Here is an 18,252-nt window from a genome sequence, read left to right as displayed (position 1 = left end):
TTTTGTTATAATATCTCCTTTTTTTTTACTTTCTTCTGTTGGTCTGTCAAGGATTTTACAATGACCTTATACCTCAGACATTACTGGAAAGATGAGAGACTCTCATTTCAGAGCACCAACAACAGGAGTATGACATTTGATGGAAGACTAATTAAGAAAATTTGGGTGCCTGATGTTTTTTTTGTTCATTCCAAACGGTCATTCATTCATGATACCACAATGGAAAACATCATGCTCCGCGTGTTTCCAGATGGAAACGTCTTATTCAGCCTAAGGTGAGTAGACTGCAGTAGCAGACGCTTTATACATTTTTCAAATATCTGCATGGAGAATTTATATAGATGACTATAGACATATCTTATGGTCGTATGACCAGAACATGAAATCCCTTAATGAAACTATTCTCTCCTCATCATTGAAATTGAAACACCAAGAAGGAAAAGTCACAGAATTATGGAAATCACAGGATTGATAGACATGTTACTGATATGCGAATTATGAGAGAAAAATCTGGTATTTCGGTATTGAGTATGAGCACCACACATAGAAATCTCTGCACTTACACACCTTGCCAGCTGTCAGTGAGGTTATTAATGGTTGTCTGACGAATGTTCTGCAACACTGAATGCACTTGACCAAATCATCAAGATCCACTGCTGGCAGCTCCCTATGCAATTGTTGACTAATAATATCGCAAATGTGCTCAATGGGAGTCACATATAAGAAGTGTGTTTGCTTGACACTGGTCTATGGTAAAGATGTCCAGCTATAGATGTTCCATTGAACTCATGGCAAAGGCTATCATGGTGCAAACCAAGGCAGCAGTGGGGTCTACATTGGAGGTCCATCCTCTTCAGCGATGAATTTTGCTTTTCTCTTGGATGCAATGCTAGCCGGAGATTGGCTTGGAGACAATGAACGCAACGCTATTAAGTGTCCCAGAAGCCATGTTTCAATACAAAAACTCCAGGTTTTATGTCTTCTGGTGCTTGGGGTGAGTAGCATTGCGTGGCCTAAATGTATTATTGTGGCCTGCAGCTTCTCTCGATATGTCTCACACTGAGCACATCTGGCTTGTCATGGGTAGGCAAATGCAATTGGAGACGCCAGAAGCGGATCTTGATGATTTCCATGGTCAAGTGCATTCAGCATGGCAGATAATTCTTCAGACAATGATTAATAACCTGTTTAATAACATGCAGAGGTGTGCCCTTATTCCTACAAATGGCACATGACTTTTCCTTGTTGGAGTTGCAATTACAATGTTCAGGGGTGTATATACTGTACAGTGGTGCTTGAAAGTTTGTAAATCCTTCTCTATTTTCCATGTCTCTGCATAATTTTGACCTTAAACTATATCTGATTTCTAAAACTAAACAAAGAACTAAATCATGCAAATGAGTCAAAAATATTAGATGTTGTCATTTTATTAAATTAGTAACATAATCCAAAATTGCATGTCTGTGAGTGGCAAAAGTATGTGAACCTTTGCTTTTAGTTTCTGTTGTGATCGCATTGTGCAGCAATAACTGCATCTAAACGTTTCTGGTAATTGTTAAATAGTCCTGAATAGGGTTGAGCGAAACGGGTCGATCATTTTCAAAAGTCGCCGACTTTTGGCTAAGTCGGCGTCTCATGAAACCCGATCCGACCCCTGTGCTTGTCGGCCATGCGGTACGCGACTTTCGCGCCAAAGTCGCGTTTCAATGACGCGAAAAGCGCCATTTCTCAGCCAATGAAGGTGAACGCAGAGTGTGGGCAGCGTGATGACATAGATCCTGGTCCCCACCATCTTAGAGAAGGGCATTGCAGTGATTGGCTTGCTGTCTGCGGCGTCACAGGGGCTATAAAGGGGCGTTCCCGCCGACCGCCATCTTACTGCTGCTGATCTGAGCTTAGGGACAGGTTGCTGCCGCTTCGTCAGAAGCAGGGAGAGCGTTAGGCAGGGTCCACTAACCACCAAACCGCTTGTGCTGCAGCGATTTCCACTGTCCAACACCACCTTCGGTGTGCAGGGACTGTGGAAGCTATTTTTTTTTTTTTTTCCCCTCAGCGCTGTAGCTCATTGGGCTGCCCTAGAAGGCTCCGTGATAGCTGTATTGCTGTGTGTACGCCACTGTGGAAACCAACTGCTTTTTTCAAAGCACATATCCTCTTGTTCCTTCCTTTCTGCACAGCTATCTTTTTTGTTTGTCCACACTTTTTATTTAATTTGTGCATCAGTCCACTCCTATTGCTGCCTGCCATACCTGGCTTACATTACTGCAGGGAGATAGTAATTGTAGGACAGTTTTTTTTTTTTTTTTGTTTTTTTTTGTGGGAGATTAAGATTGGCATTTCTGCTACAGTGCCATCCCTGTGTGTGCCATCTCTCACTGAGTGGGCCATAGAAAGCCTATTTATTTTTTCCGTGATTTGTGTTCTAAAATCTACCTCAACACAAAAACACTACATCAATCAGTGGGAGAAAAATATTGGCCTCAGTCAGGGCTTGTGTGCCACTGCTGTGTGTGCTATCTCTCATTCAGTGGGCTATAGCAAGCCTATTTTTTTTTTTTTTTTTTTAATATTATTTGGTTTCTAAAGTCTCCCTGAAAAAAAAAAAAAAACCTAAAAAAACAGTGGGAGAGTAATATTGCCCTTTCAGCTTGTGTGCCAGTCTTGACTCCTGGGTGTGCCACCTCTCTCCCTCTCATTCAGTGGGCCATAGAAAGCCTATTTATTTTTTTTTTTAAATATTATTGGGTTTCTAAAGTCTCCCTTAAAAAACAAAAAATACATAAAAAAACAGTGGGAGAGTAATATTGCCCTTTCAGCTTGTGTGCCAGTCTTGACTCCTGGGTGTGCCACCTCTCTCCCTTTCATTCAGTGGGCCATAGAAAGCCTATTTATTTTTTCCGTGATTTGTGTTCTAAATTCTACCTCAACACAAAAACACTACATCAATCAGTGGGAGAAAAATATTGGCCTCAGTCAGGGCTTGTGTGCCACTGCTGTGTGTGCTATCTCTCATTCAGTGGGCTATAGCAAGCCTATTTTTTTTTTTTTTTTTTTTAAATATTATTTGGTTTCTAAAGTCTCCCTGAAAAAAAAAAAAAAACCTAAAAAAACAGTGGGAGAGTAATATTGCCCTTTCAGCTTGTGTGCCAGTCTTGACTCCTGGGTGTGCCACCTCTCTCCCTCTCATTCAGTGGGCCATAGAAAGCCTATTTATTTTTTTTTTTAAATATTATTGGGTTTCTAAAGTCTCCCTTAAAAAACAAAAAATACATAAAAAAACAGTGGGAGAGTAATATTGCCCTTTCAGCTTGTGTGCCAGTCTTGACTCCTGGGTGTGCCACCTCTCTCCCTCTCATTCAGTGGGCCATAGAAAGCCTATTTTTTTTTTTTTTTAAATATTATTGGGTTTCTAAAGTCTCCCTTAAAAAACAAAAAATACATAAAAAAACAGTGGGAGAGTAATATTGCCCTTTCAGCTTGTGTGCCAGTCTTGACTCCTGGGTGTGCCACCTCTCTCTCTCATTCAGTGGGCCATAGAAAGGCTATTTTTTTTTTGGTTTTTTTAATATTATTTGGTTTCTAAAGTCTCCCTGAAAAAAAAAAAAAAACATACAAAAAACAGTGGGAGAGTAATATTGCCCTTTCAGCTTGTGTGCCAGTCTTGACTCCTGGGTGTGCCACCTCTCTCCCTTTCATTCAGTGGGCCATAGAAAGCCTATTTATTTTTTTTTTTAAATATTATTGGGTTTCTAAAGTCTCCCTTAAAAAACAAAAAATACATAAAAAAACAGTGGGAGAGTAATATTGCCCTTTCAGCTTGTGTGCCAGTCTTGACTCCTGGGTGTGCCACCTCTCTCCCTTTCATTCAGTGGGCCATAGAAAGCCTATTTATTTTTTTTTTAAAATATTATTGGGTTTCTAAAGTCTCCCTTAAAAAACAAAAAATACATAAAAAAACAGTGGGAGAGTAATATTGCCCTTTCAGCTTGTGTGCCAGTCTTGACTCCTGGGTGTGCCACCTCTCTCCCTTTCATTCAGTGGGCCATAGAAAGCCTATTTATTTTTTTTTTTTAATATTATTGGGTTTCTAAAGTCTCCCTTAAAAAACAAAAAATACATAAAAAAACAGTGGGAGAGTAATATTGCCCTTTCAGCTTGTGTGCCAGTCTTGACTCCTGGGTGTGCCACCTCTCTCCCTCTCATTCAGTGGGCCATAGAAAGCCTATTTTTTTAAATATTATTGGGTTTCTAAAGTCTCCCTTAAAAAACAAAAAATACATAAAAAACAGTGGGAGAGTAATATTGCCCTTTCAGCTTGTGTGCCAGTCTTGACTCCTGGGTGTGCCACCTCTCTCTCTCATTCAGTGGGCCATAGAAAGGCTATTTTTTTTTTGGTTTTTTTAATATTATTTGGTTTCTAAAGTCTCCCTGAAAAAAAAAAAAAAAATACAAAAAACAGTGGGAGAGTAATATTGCCCTTTCAGCTTGTGTGCCAGTCTTGACTCCTGGGTGTGCCACCTCTCTCCCTTTCATTCAGTGGGCCATAGAAAGCCTATTTATTTTTTTTTTTAAATATTATTGGGTTTCTAAAGTCTCCCTTAAAAAACAAAAAATACATAAAAAAACAGTGGGAGAGTAATATTGCCCTTTCAGCTTGTGTGCCAGTCTTGACTCCTGGGTGTGCCACCTCTCTCCCTTTCATTCAGTGGGCCATAGAAAGCCTATTTATTTTTCCCGTGATTTGTGTTCTAAATTCTACCTCAACACAAAAACACTACATCAATCAGTGGGAGAAAAATATTGGCCTCAGTCAGGGCTTGTGTGCCACTGCTGTGTGTGCTATCTCTCATTCAGTGGGCTATAGAAAGCCTATTTATTTTTTATTTTTTTTTAATATTATTTGGTTTCTAAAGTCTCCCTGAAAAAAAAAAAAAAAACTAAAAAAACAGTGGGAGAGTAATATTGCCCTTTCAGCTTGTGTGCCAGTCTTGACTCCTGGGTGTGCCACCTCTCTCTCTCATTCAGTGGGCCATAGAAAGGCTATTTTTTTTTTGGTTTTTTTAATATTATTTGGTTTCTAAAGTCTCCCTGAAAAAAAAAAAAAAAACATACAAAAAACAGTGGGAGAGTAATATTGCCCTTTCAGCTTGTGTGCCAGTCTTGACTCCTGGGTGTGCCACCTCTCTCCCTTTCATTCAGTGGGCCATAGAAAGCCTATTTATTTTTCCCGTGATTTGTGTTCTAAATTCTACCTCAACACAAAAACACTACATCAATCAGTGGGAGAATAATATTGGCCTCAGTCAGGGCTTGTGTGCCACTGCTGTGTGTGCTATCTCTCATTCAGTGGGCTATAGAAAGCCTATTTATTTATTTATTTATTTTCTTATTATTTGGTTTCTAAAGTCTCCCTGAAAAAAAAAAATACATAAATTAGGTGGGAGATTAATATTGACATTAGTGCTTGAGTGACAGTCCTGCGTGTGTGTCATCTCTGTGATTTTGTGCCACAGAAAACAGAGTGTGTAACATTGTGCCTGATTTTCCTTGTGGTCTCACCAACCTGTTAAGGGATATTGAAATCATACTGAAGTTATAGCTCACCGTGTAAGTTGTTTGACAGCAACAAATAAAGTTACTTTGGTTAAGATTTTAAAACAATGAGGAAGTCTGGTGCAAGAGGTCGTCGTGGGCGTTCATTGTCAGCTGGTAATGATGGTAGTGGTAGTGGAGCATCAGGTGGTCGTGGGGATAAAAATATTCCACCTAAGTCTGGAGCTGTGGAGCCAGTTTCGTCGTCAGGCTACACAAGGCCTCGAACGCTCTCTTTTCTGGGAGTAGGAAAACCGCTTTTAAAGGCGGAGCAGCAACAGCAAGTTTTGGCTTACATTGCAGACTCAGCCTCTAGCTCTTTTGCCTCCTCTTCCGAAACTGGTAAATGTAAAAGCAGCGCGTCGCTTGTGGATGTTCACGGTCAGGGACAAGTCGCTTCCTTGTCCTGCTCAGCAAAAACTACAACAAGAGAGAAGGATGCAGCAGGCGACACAACGGGTCACTCCATGGAGCTCTTTACACATACCGTCCCTGGCTTAGAAAGTGAAACATTTAACAGGCCATGCCCATTACAAGTAGATTCTGACATGGAGTGCACTGATGCACAGCCACAGCCAGAGTACTATGCTGCTCCTTTGACTCAGACCACCACATTGCCCTCTCAGGGTACAGATCCACAATCAGACCCTGATGAGACTATGTTGCCCCGCCACGAACGCTATACCACCGACCGACACAGTGACACAGACGAAGTTGCACACGAGCTCGAAGAGGAGGTAATAGATGACCCAGTTATTGACCCCGATTGGCAGCCATTGGGGGAACAGGGTGCAGGCAGCAGTAGTTCAGAAGCGGAGGTGGAGGAGGGGCCGCAGCAGGCATCAACATCGCAACAGGTTCCATCTGCCGGGCCCGTATCTGGCCCAAAACGCGTGTCAAAGCCAAAACCTGTTGGAGCACAGCGTTGCCATCCGGTTAAAGCTCAGTCTGCAATCCCTGAAAAGGGATCCGAGTCTAGGAAGAGTGCAGTCTGGCATTTTTTTTAAACAACATCCAACTGATCAGCGCAAAGTCATCTGTCAAAAATGTTCAACTAGCTTAAGCAGAGGTCAGAATCTGAAAAGTCTAAATACTAGTTGCATGCATAGACACTTAACCACCATGCATTTTCAAGCCTGGACTAACTACCAAACGTCAGCAACGCAACATCCCTTCCGTCACTGTAAGGCCACCATTTTCCGCACCACCGGCAGTATCTGTGCAGGTTTCTTTGCCAGCCAAAAGCAGTCAGGGTCAGGGAATCACCAGTTTTGTAGGAGGAAATATTGCATCTAGGGCACCGGCGGAAACAATACCGTCTCCAACCGTCTCTCAGTCTGCCATGTACACCGGCACACCCGAAAGTTCCACGATCTCCAGCTCTCCAGTCCAGCTCACCCTACATGAGACTCTGGTTAGAAAAAGGAAGTACTTATCCTCGCATCCGCGTACACAGGGTTTTAACGCCCACATAGCTAGACTAATCTCGTTAGAGATGATGCCCTACCGGTTAGTTGAAAGCGAAGCTTTCAAAGCCCTGATGGAGTACGCTGAACCACGATACGAGCTACCCAGTCGACACTTTTTTTCCAGAAAAGCCATCCCAGCCCTGCACCAGCATGTTAAACAGCGCATCGTCCATGCACTCAGGCAATCTGTGAGTACAAAGGTGCACCTGACTACAGATGCATGGACCAGTAGGCATGGCCAGGGACGTTATGTGTCCATCACGGCACACTGGGTGAATGTGGTGGATGCAGGGTCCACAGGCGACATCAATTTAGGGACAGTTGTGCCTAGCCCACGGTCTAGGAAACAGTTGGCTGTAGGCGTTCGCACCCCCTCCTCCTCCTCCTCCTCGTCCTCCTGCAGAAGCTACAGCTCTTCCACAGAACGCAGTCTGCCAACCACTCCATCGGCAGATGACACTGTTGCACACCAGTTGTCCCATTATGGGCCAGCTACTGCCAAGCGTCAGCAGGCTGTATTGGCTATGAAGTGCTTGGGCGACAACAGACACACCGCGGAAGTTCTGTCCGAGTTCTTGCAACAAGAAACGCAGTCGTGGCTGGGCACAGTAGATCTTGAGGCAGGCAAGGTAGTGAGTGATAACGGAAGGAATTTCATGGCTGCCATCTCCCTTTCCCAACTGAAACACATTCCTTGCCTGGCTCACACCTTAAACCTGGTGGTGCAGTGCTTATTGAAAACTTATCCTGGGTTCTCCGACCTGCTCCTCAAAGTGCGTGCACTTTGCTCACATATCCGACGTTCGCCTGTACACGCCAGCCGTATGCAGACCTATCAGTGGTCTTTGAACCTTCCCCAGCATCGCCTAATCATAGACGTTGCAACAAGGTGGAACTCAACACTGCACATGCTTCAGAGACTGTGCGAACAGAGGCGTGCTGTTATTTATTTGTGGGAGGATACACGGGCAGGCAGTAGGATGGCAGACATGGAGTTGTCAGGTGTGCAGTGGTCTAAGATACAAGACATGTGTCAAGTCCTTCAGTGTTTTGAGGAATGCACACGGCTGGTTAGTGCAGACAACGCCGTAATAAGCATGAGCATCCCCCTAATGCGTCTGCTGATGCAAAGTTTGACGCACATAAAGGAGCAGGCGTCTGCACCAGAGGAAGAGGAAAGCCTTGATGACAGTCAGCCATTGTCTGGTCAGGGCAGTGTACAGGACGAGGTAGCGGGTGAAGAGGAGGTGGAGGACGAGGAGGATGATGGGGATGAGTATATTTTTAATGCCGAACCTTTCCCGGGGGCACAGGAAATTGGTTGCGTGTCACGGCCGGGTTCTGGTTTTTTGAGGGACACAAGTGACGTAGATTTGCCTGCAACTGCCCCTCAACCAATCACAACCGGAGATTTGACAACTGGAACTTTGGCCCACATGGCGGATTATGCCTTACGTATCCTAAAAAGGGACACACGCATTACGAAAATGATGAACGATGACGATTACTGGTTGGCCTGCCTCCTTGATCCACGCTATAAAGGCAAATTGCAAAATATTATGCCACATGAGAACTTGGAACTAATATTAGCAACCAAACAATCAACTCTTGTTGACCGTTTGCTTCAGGCATTCCCAGCACACAGCGCACGTGATCGTTCTCACACGAGCTCCAGGGGGCAGCAGACTAGGAGTGTTAGGGGTGCACACATCAGAAGTGGCGTTGGACAGAGGGGTTTTCTGACCAGGTTGTGGAGTGATTTTGCTATGACCGCAGACAGGACAGGTACTGCTGCATCAATTGAAAGTGACAGGAGACAACATTTGTCCAGTATGGTTACTAACTATTTTTCATCCCTTATCGATGTTCTCCCTCAACCGTCATTCCCATTTGATTACTGGGCCTCCAAATTAGACACCTGGCCAGAATTGGCAGAATATGCATTGCAGGAGCTTGCTTGCCCGGCAGCAAGTGTCCTATCAGAAAGAGTATTCAGTGCTGCAGGTTCAATATTAACCGAAAAAAGGACTCGTCTGGCTACCCAAAATGTTGACGATCTAACATTCATTAAAATGAACCACAACTGGATTTCGAAATCTTTTGCCCCACCTTGCCCGGCCGACACCTAGCTTTCCTATGAAAAGCTCTTGCCTGTGAATTACTTTTCTAATGTCTAATTTGCTGCAGCTGATTGTACAGCATACGACATGTTTACACCTCCCTAAATGGCAAAACTCCCCACACGGGGCCGTGGTATCGCGACTTGGCGCAAGCACCCGTGAGACTGCTGTTTGTCTGAAGAGGTGGGTGTGCTCGCTTTTGGTTGACGGCATTGCTACTGGGTCCCTCATAGTACAATGTAGTGTCTCTGGCGGTGGTGGTGCGCACCCAACGTCAGACACACCGTTGTAACATGAGGGGCCCTGGGGCGGTCCCGCCGGCCTCAAGAGAGTTCCCCCCTACCCCAGCTCAAAATGTGCTCTACCACGTCCAAAATTATGTCGCACAGCTCCACCAATCTTTAGTCTATTCGCTGACATCATTCAATGTCTGGCACTGACAATACAAATTTGTAGACATCTATGATGCAACTTAAAGTAGTCTGTGTCTGTGTCCTATATTGGCACCATTAAATAGTTACTGCCAAATTACTATGTCAGAAACTCAGTAGATGAGCCCACCCCTGTACCTAAGTATGCCACCTTTTTTTTTGTTGTGGTTGTTTTGCGAGACATTAACATCTATTTATATTTTGGGAGTACTGGGACAGACACTCCTTGCACTACTCCTCCACTCACCACCAAGCTGCCTGTGTATCCATGTAACCGCTGTAAAGCTGCCATGAGCCTATTGTTTGTTATTTTAGGCCTTTGATAGCCTGTCTGCGGTCCCTACTTTAAATACTCCTCCACTGACCACCAAGCTGCCTGCCCGTGTATCCATGTAACCGCTGTAAAACTGCCATAAGCCTATTGTTTGTTATTTTAGGCCTTTGATAGCCTGTCTGCGGTCCCTACTTTAAATACTCCTCCACTCACCACCACCAAGCTGCCTGCCCGTGTATCCATGTAACCGCTGTAAAACTGCCATGAGCCTATTGTTTGTTATGTTAGGCCTTTGAAGCCTGTCTGCGGTCCCTCCTTCCACTAGTCCTCCACTGACCAGACCACTGCTGCCCGTGTACCCCTGGAACCAATTATAAAGTGCCTACAGCCAGCCCATTTTCTTATGTTAGGCCTTTGAAGCCTGTCTGCGGTCCCTACTTTAAATACTCCTCCACTGACCACCAAGCTGCCTGCCCGTGTATCCATGTAACCGCTGTAAAACTGCCATGAGCCTATTGTTTGTTATTTTAGGCCTTTGATAGCCTGTCTGCGGTCCCTACTTTAAATACTCCTCCACTCACCACCACCAAGCTGCCTGCCCGTGTATCCATGTAACCGCTGTAAAACTGCCATGAGCCTATTGTTTGTTATGTTAGGCCTTTGATAGCCTGTCTGCGGTCCCTACTTTAAATACTCCTCCACTGACCACCAAGCTGCCTGCCCGTGTATCCATGTAACCGCTGTAAAACTGCCATAAGCCTATTGTTTGTTATTTTAGGCCTTTGATAGCCTGTCTGCGGTCCCTACTTTAAATACTCCTCCACTCACCACCACCAAGCTGCCTGCCCGTGTATCCATGTAACCGCTGTAAAACTGCCATGAGCCTATTGTTTGTTATTTTAGGCCTTTGATAGCCTGTCTGCGGCCCCTACTTGCAATACTCCTCCACTGACCACAATGCTGCCTGGAGTGCCTGCCTGTGTATCCATGTAACCGATGTAAAACTGCCATGACTGCCTACTGTTTGTTATTTTAGGCCTTTGATAGCCTGTCTGCAGCCCCTACTTGCAATACTCCTCCACTGACCAGACCACTGCTGCCCGTGTACCCCTGGAACCAATTATAAAGTGCCTACAGCCAGCCCATTTTCTTATGTTAGGCCTTTGAAGCCTGTCTGCGGTCCCTACTTTAAATACTCCTCCACTGACCACCAAGCTGCCTGCCCGTGTATCCATGTAACCGCTGTAAAACTGCCATGAGCCTATTGTTTGTTATTTTAGGCCTTTGAAGCCTGTCTGCGGTCCCTCCTTCCACTAGTCCTCCACTGACCAGACCACTGCTGCCCGTGTACCCCTGGAACCAATTATAAAGTGCCTACAGCCAGCCCATTTTCTTATGTTAGGCCTTTGAAGCCTGTCTGCGGTCCCTACTTTAAATACTCCTCCACTGACCACCAAGCTGCCTGCCCGTGTATCCATGTAACCGCTGTAAAACTGCCATGAGCCTATTGTTTGTTATTTTAGGCCTTTGAAGCCTGTCTGCGGTCCCTCCTTCCACTAGTCCTCCACTGACCAGACCACTGCTGCCCGTGTACCCCTGGAACCAATTATAAAGTGCCTACAGCCAGCCCATTTTCTTATGTTAGGCCTTTGAAGCCTGTCTGCGGTCCCTACTTTAAATACTCCTCCACTGACCACCAAGCTGCCTGCCCGTGTATCCATGTAACCGCTGTAAAACTGCCATGAGCCTATTGTTTGTTATGTTAGGCCTTTGATAGCCTGTCTGCGGTCCCTACTTTAAATACTCCTCCACTGACCACCAAGCTGCCTGCCCGTGTATCCATGTAACCGCTGTAAAACTGCCATAAGCCTATTGTTTGTTATTTTAGGCCTTTGATAGCCTGTCTGCGGTCCCTACTTTAAATACTCCTCCACTCACCACCACCAAGCTGCCTGCCCGTGTATCCATGTAACCGCTGTAAAACTGCCATGAGCCTATTGTTTGTTATTTTAGGCCTTTGATAGCCTGTCTGCGGTCCCTACTTTAAATACTCCTCCACTCACCACCACCAAGTTGCCTGCCCGTGTATCCATGTAACCGCTGTAAAACTGCCATGAGCCTATTGTTTGTTATTTTAGGCCTTTGATAGCCTGTCTGCGGCCCCTACTTGCAATACTCCTCCACTGACCACAATGCTGCCTGGAGTGCCTGCCTGTGTATCCATGTAACCGATGTAAAACTGCCATGACTGCCTACTGTTTGTTATTTTAGGCCTTTGATAGCCTGTCTGCAGCCCCTACTTGCAATACTCCTCCACTGACCACACCAATGCTGCCCGTGTACCCCTGGAACCTATTTAAAAGTTCATAGAGCCTAGTTATATATTTTATTTACTATTAATAAGGCCATGATGGACTACGCTGTACCACGCTACAAGCTAACCAGTCGACACTTCTTTTGCGAGAAAAGCCATCCCAACCCTCCACCAGCATGTAGAAGACCGCATTGTCCATGCACTCTGGCAATCTGTGAGTACAAAGGTGCACCTGACAACAGACGCATGGACCTGTAGGCATGGCCACGGAAGATTACGTGTCCATTACGGCGCAATGGGTTAATGTGGTGGATGCATGGTCCACAGGGGACAGCCTACTAAGTCTGTCTGCAGTCCCTAATTCAAATTGTCCTCCACTGTCTAAATCGGAGCTTCCACCTTCTGGCTTTCGGCCTATAGTATCAGAAATTAAACTGCATTTGGCCTTCAACTTTGGTTAGGGCCTACTAACGGCTTCTGCCCCTCCCTGGTGTTGCCCTCAACTAAATAAAGCTGAGCTTCAACCTTCTGCTCCAAATTACCATTTTGAAAAATGCAATAGGCTTTTCCGGCCTACTAAAGGTGTCTGTCTGTGTGCCCCTGCCTGGTGTTGTCCTCAACTAAATAAAGCTGAGCTTCAACCTTCCGGCTCTCATTAAGTGGTTTTAAAAAAAAAAATGGTGGTTAGGGCCTACTAACGGCTTCTGCCCCTCCCTGGTGTTGTCCTCAACTAAATAAAGCTGAGCTTCAACCTTCCGGCTCTCATTAAGTGGTTTTAAAAAAAAAAATGGTGGTTAGGGCCTACTAACGGCTTCTGCCCCTCCCTGGTGTTGTCCTCAACTAAATAAAGCTGAGCTTCAACCTTCCGGCTCTCATTAAGTGGTTTTAAAAAAAAAAATGGTGGTTAGGGCCTACTAACGGCTTCTGCCCCTCCCTGGTGTTGTCCTCAACTAAATAAAGCTGAGCTTCAACCTTCCGGCTCTCATTAAGTGGTTTTAAAAAAAAAAAATGGTGGTTAGGGCCTACTAACGGCTTCTGCCCCTCCCTGGTGTTGTCCTCAACTAAATAAAGCTGAGCTTCAACCTTCCGGCTCTCATTAAGTGGTTTTAAAAAAAAAAATGGTGGTTAGGGCCTACTAACGGCTTCTGCCCCTCCCTGGTGTTGTCCTCAACTAAATAAAGCTGAGCTTCAACCTTCCGGCTCTCATTAAGTGGTTTTAAAAAAAAAAAATGGTGGTTAGGGCCTACTAACGGCTTCTGCCCCTCCCTGGTGTTGTCCTCAACTAAATAAAGCTGAGCTTCAACCTTCCGGCTCTCATTAAGTGGTTTTAAAAAAAAAAATGGTGGTTAGGGCCTACTAACGGCTTCTGCCCCTCCCTGGTGTTGTCCTCAACTAAATAAAGCTGAGCTTCAACCTTCCGGCTCTCATTAAGTGGTTTTAAAAAAAAAAATGGTGGTTAGGGCCTACTAACGGCTTCTGCCCCTCCCTGGTGTTGTCCTCAACTAAATAAAGCTGAGCTTCAACCTTCCGGCTCTCATTAAGTGGTTTTAAAAAAAAAAAATGGTGGTTAGGGCCTACTAACGGCTTCTGCCCCTCCCTGGTGTTGTCCTCAACTAAATAAAGCTGAGCTTCAACCTTCCGGCTCTCATTAAGTGGTTTTAAAAAAAAAAATGGTGGTTAGGGCCTACTAACGGCTTCTGCCCCTCCCTGGTGTTGTCCTCAACTAAATAAAGCTGAGCTTCAACCTTCTGCTCCAAATTACCATTTTAAAAAATTCAATAGGCTTTTCCGGCCTACTAAAGGTGTCTGTCTGTGTGCCCCTGCCTGGTGTTGCCCTCAACTAAATAAAGCTGAGCTTCAACCTTCTGCTCCAAATTACCATTTTGAAAAATGCAATAGGCTTTTCCGGCCTACTAAAGGTGTCTGTCTGTGTGCCCCTGCCTGGTGTTGTCCTCAACTAAATAAAGCTGAGCTTCAACCTTCCGGCTCTCATTAAGTGGTTTTAAAAAAAAAAATGGTGGTTAGGGCCTACTAACGGCTTCTGCCCCTCCCTGGTGTTGCCCTCAACTAAATAAAGCTGAGCTTCAACCTTCTGCTCCAAATTACCATTTTAAAAAATGCAATAGGCTTTTCCGGCCTACTAAAGGTGTCTGCCCCTCCCTGGTGTTGTCCTCAACTGAACAAAGCTGAGCTTCCACATTCTGGCTTTCGCCCTATACTATCAGATATTAAACTGCATTTGGCCTACTAGTGTGGTTAGGCCCTTGAAACAGTGTCTGCTGCTCTTGGGTTTGCTACTCCACTGAACAAAGCAATGCCGCCTGTTTAGTCCTGTTACCAATTTTGAACTGCATGTAGCCTACTTTATTCTTTGGCCCTATATCTGTTTCCTCCTCATCCTGCCCATTGCCCAGCCACTGCTAAATGAGTCTGCTGGTACATTGACCTAGACCACTACATTCCCCTTGTACTCTACACAGCCAGAATCTGTCCCTGCTGAAAGTAAGGTTCCCCTTCCCGCATGTTATACCACCTTACACAGGGACAAAGAGGAAGGTGCAGATGAAAGTGCAGGTTCCTTCATCAGGTGGGGGGGCATACTCGTTGGCGACGTCACTGGCACAGGGCCCCTCAGAGTACGCAAAAGTGTCGCTGCTGGTGGGAGGCGCCCCCGCCATGCAAACACACCGCCGTACTTTGAGGGGCCCTGTGCCAGTGACAATGCGAACGAGTGGGCCCCCCCCTGCTTGCTCAGGATCACAGCACTTGCAACTTTTAAATACTTACCTTTCCCTGCAACACCGCCGTGACGTAGTCCGCATTTCCTGGGCCCACGAAAAACTTGAGCCAGCCCTACTCCCCCCACAACTTTCCCCCAATTCCCTATGCCCAACTATTATTATACAGTTAATTAAGATTGGCAAGCTTCAGAAACAAGAATGGATGTTTTTGGCATTAAAATGGGCACTGTAGGTGTTTTCCTGGCCTCCACTCACTGCCGACTATGCTTCCCCATTGACTTGCATTGGGTTTCGTGTTTCGGTCGATCCCCGACTTTTAGCGATAATCGGCCGACTGCACTCGACTCGACTCTGGACAAAATCGGGTTTCCCAAAACCCTACTCGATCTTAAAAAAATGAAAGTCGCTCAACCCTAGTCCTGAACATTCACTTGAAGAAATTTTAACCTATTCGTCCCTACAAAACAGCTTCAACTATAATGTTGGTGGCTTCTCCCATGAACTATTCAATAGGATTAAGGTCCAAACTTTGACTTGGTGTTATACCCAGCCATGGCGCATGTGGATTTGTGGACCTACTGTGCCGCAGGACCAGGCCTGTCTAGGAAGGGGCAAAACTAAGCAGCTACCTTGGTGTCCACTGGAGCCTCTAGTGGTGAGGTCAGACTAGTGCGCCAGACCAGATGCCACTTGTGGGCAGAACCCGGTGTTGCAGCTGCTGACCCCAGGGGTCCTGTACGCTGACAGTGATTAGGGCTTAGTTCAAACACGCCTGTCTGGGAAACTGGATCAGGCATGGACCATGGAATAGCATTCATGCACTGGCGAGGTGGGACCAGGGGATTTCAGGACAGGACTGACCGCTCCGGTACCAGAGAACTACAGATGCAGGACTGGCTACACCGAGACCAGGAGACTACGGACACAGGACTGGCCACACCGGGACCAGGGGATAAAGTTCAGGATCTAGTCACACCGGGACTATTGGACCTCACAACTTGCTGGCAGTACACCTTACTATCTAGTGATTCACTACGTTGCTTGGTGACTACCTATCTTTTATACAAGATGCCTCCCAGCCTTTGGCTGGGAGTCATCTTGCAGGTGTACTACTTATGCTAAATGCCTCTCAGCAACCAGCTGAGAGTATTTTGCATAATGCGCACTGTTTCTTTAAGATCAGGGAAGCGTGGGCACACGCATACTAGGTGCGCCACCGGATTGCGGTGCGCACAAACCGAAAGCAGGAAGTAGCAGAAGATGCTCACCTTGAGACACCGCCACGGGGCTGGGTCGGTGAGTAAGCCGGTGCCTCTGCATGGAGGGGGAAGGGGACACCATGCAGAGGCGCCAGCAGCAGCGTTACACTTGGCCATTAATAATAATAATAATAATAATAATAATAATAATCTTTACTTTTATATAGCGCTAGCACATTCCACAGCGCTTTACAGTTTGCACATATTATCATCACTGTCCCCAACGGGGCTCACATTATCATCTAAATTCCCTATCAGTATGTCTTTGGTATGTGTGAGGAAACCAGAGAACCTAGAGGAAACCCACGAAACACGGAGAGAACATACAAACTCCTTGCAGATGTTGTCGTTGATGGGATTTGAACCCGGGATTCCAGCTAACCACTGAGCCACCGTGCTGCCCCTTGGCCATTCCAAAACTTTATTCTTCTTAAACCATTGTTTTGCAAAATGACTTGCATGCTTTAGATTGTTGAGTTGCTGTATTTCCAATATTCTCTTGAGATTCAGTTCATGGGCAGATGTCATGACTTTTTCCTTGAAGTAGCTGGTATAATTCAGAATTCATTGTTCCATGATTGATGGCAGCTGTCCTGGCTCATATGCAGCCAAACAGGCCCAAACCATTATACTACTCCGTACTACCCAGTACCATGTTTCCCAGATGGCATGAGGTTTTTATGCTGTAATGCTGTGTTTTTCTTTATCAAAACATAACATTTAACCTCTTAAGGACCTTATATGTTAATGACCTAGCCTCATTTTCCAATTCTGACCAGCGTCACTTTATGAGGTAATAACCATGGAACGCTTTAACGTACTCCAGTGATGAATGTTTTTTTGTGACATGTCGTACTTCAAACTAGTGGTACATTTTTGTTTATTTATGAAAATATCAAACATTTAAAAATTTTGCAAGTTTCATTCTTTAATTTTTTTTGCCCTTAAATCAGATAGTTATACCACAAAAAATGCTTAATAACATTCCCATATGTCTACTTTACAACTCTTCATTTTTGGAACATAATTATTTTTTTTGTTTGGAAGTTAGAAGGGTTAAAAGTTGAACAGCAATTTCTCATTTTTCCAGCAAAATTTACAAAACCATTTTTTAGGGACCACATCACATTTGAAGTAACTTTGAGGGGCTTACTTGACAGGAAAATACCCCCAAATTACACCATTCTGATAACTGCACCCCTCAAAGTGCTCAAAATCACATTCAAGAAGTTTATTAACCCTTCAGGCTCTTCACAGGAATTAAAGGAATGAACATTTTACTTTTTTTCACAAAAATGTTACTTTAGCCCCAATTTTTTTGTTTTCAAAAGGGTAACAGCAGGAGAATCTGGAACATGCAATTTGTTGTGGAATTTCTCCTGAGTAAATCAATACCCCATATATAAGAGAAAACAACCGTTTGACCGCACAGGAAGGAGTGCCACTGGAGCACAAAATTGGCAGGAACAGACAGCTGGCGCCATGTCGTGTTTGCAGAGCTGCTGATGTGCCTAAAGAGTGGAAACGCCTACAAGTGACCCCAATTTGGAAACTACACCCCTCAATGAACTTACCTAGAGCGTGTGCGGTACTCACTATCACGCCGGGTATGGCACCTGGCTTAGCTCTGCACAGCTCCGTTCTGCTGGCACGGCTCTGCATGGCTCCGCTGGTACGGTTCTGCTCTGCTGGTTCGGCTCTTCACTGCTGGCATGGCTCTGCTGGCATGGCTAATCCCCCCAGCACTACAGCTCCTATCCTGGACAGCAGCAGCATGGCCTGTCACAGGCCCAGCACTCTCAGGTGGGGGAAGCAGAGTGCGCTGCTCACAACTCTGTGCGCTGCACTTACTTGGCGCCAACCGCTCCTGCTCGTTCTAGGCTCTCCCCGCCCCCTCCTGTCAGCAGGTCTTTCTCCTCCTTCCCTCCTGCAGCAGGGGAAGGTCCACCTCTCTCAGGCTTTTCCCTGGAAACAGAGGATGCAGCCTTTTTAGTTTCGGACCCGGCATGCACGTACCCATGGTCCGGTCCACCTCCTTACACACAGATACTT

General features: G+C 45.4%; 1 protein-coding gene across 1 annotated transcript in view; it reads left to right on the top strand.

The window, feature by feature from the left end:
- GABRR3 (gamma-aminobutyric acid type A receptor subunit rho3) overlaps positions 1-18,252 on the top strand; it is a 129,518-nt gene that overhangs the window by 66,674 nt on the left and 44,592 nt on the right. The window contains exon 4 of the mRNA XM_077294114.1: positions 52-275. Within this exon, the coding sequence (XP_077150229.1) occupies positions 52-275 (224 nt within the window). The remainder of the gene's footprint in view (positions 1-51; positions 276-18,252) is intronic.

Source organism: Ranitomeya variabilis, chromosome 3 (assembly GCF_051348905.1).
Source record: "Ranitomeya variabilis isolate aRanVar5 chromosome 3, aRanVar5.hap1, whole genome shotgun sequence".
In the NCBI taxonomy this organism is placed as follows: Eukaryota; Metazoa; Chordata; class Amphibia; order Anura; family Dendrobatidae; genus Ranitomeya; species Ranitomeya variabilis.
Note: the sequence above shows the minus strand (reverse complement) of the source record. Positions and strands in the feature narration are given on the sequence as shown.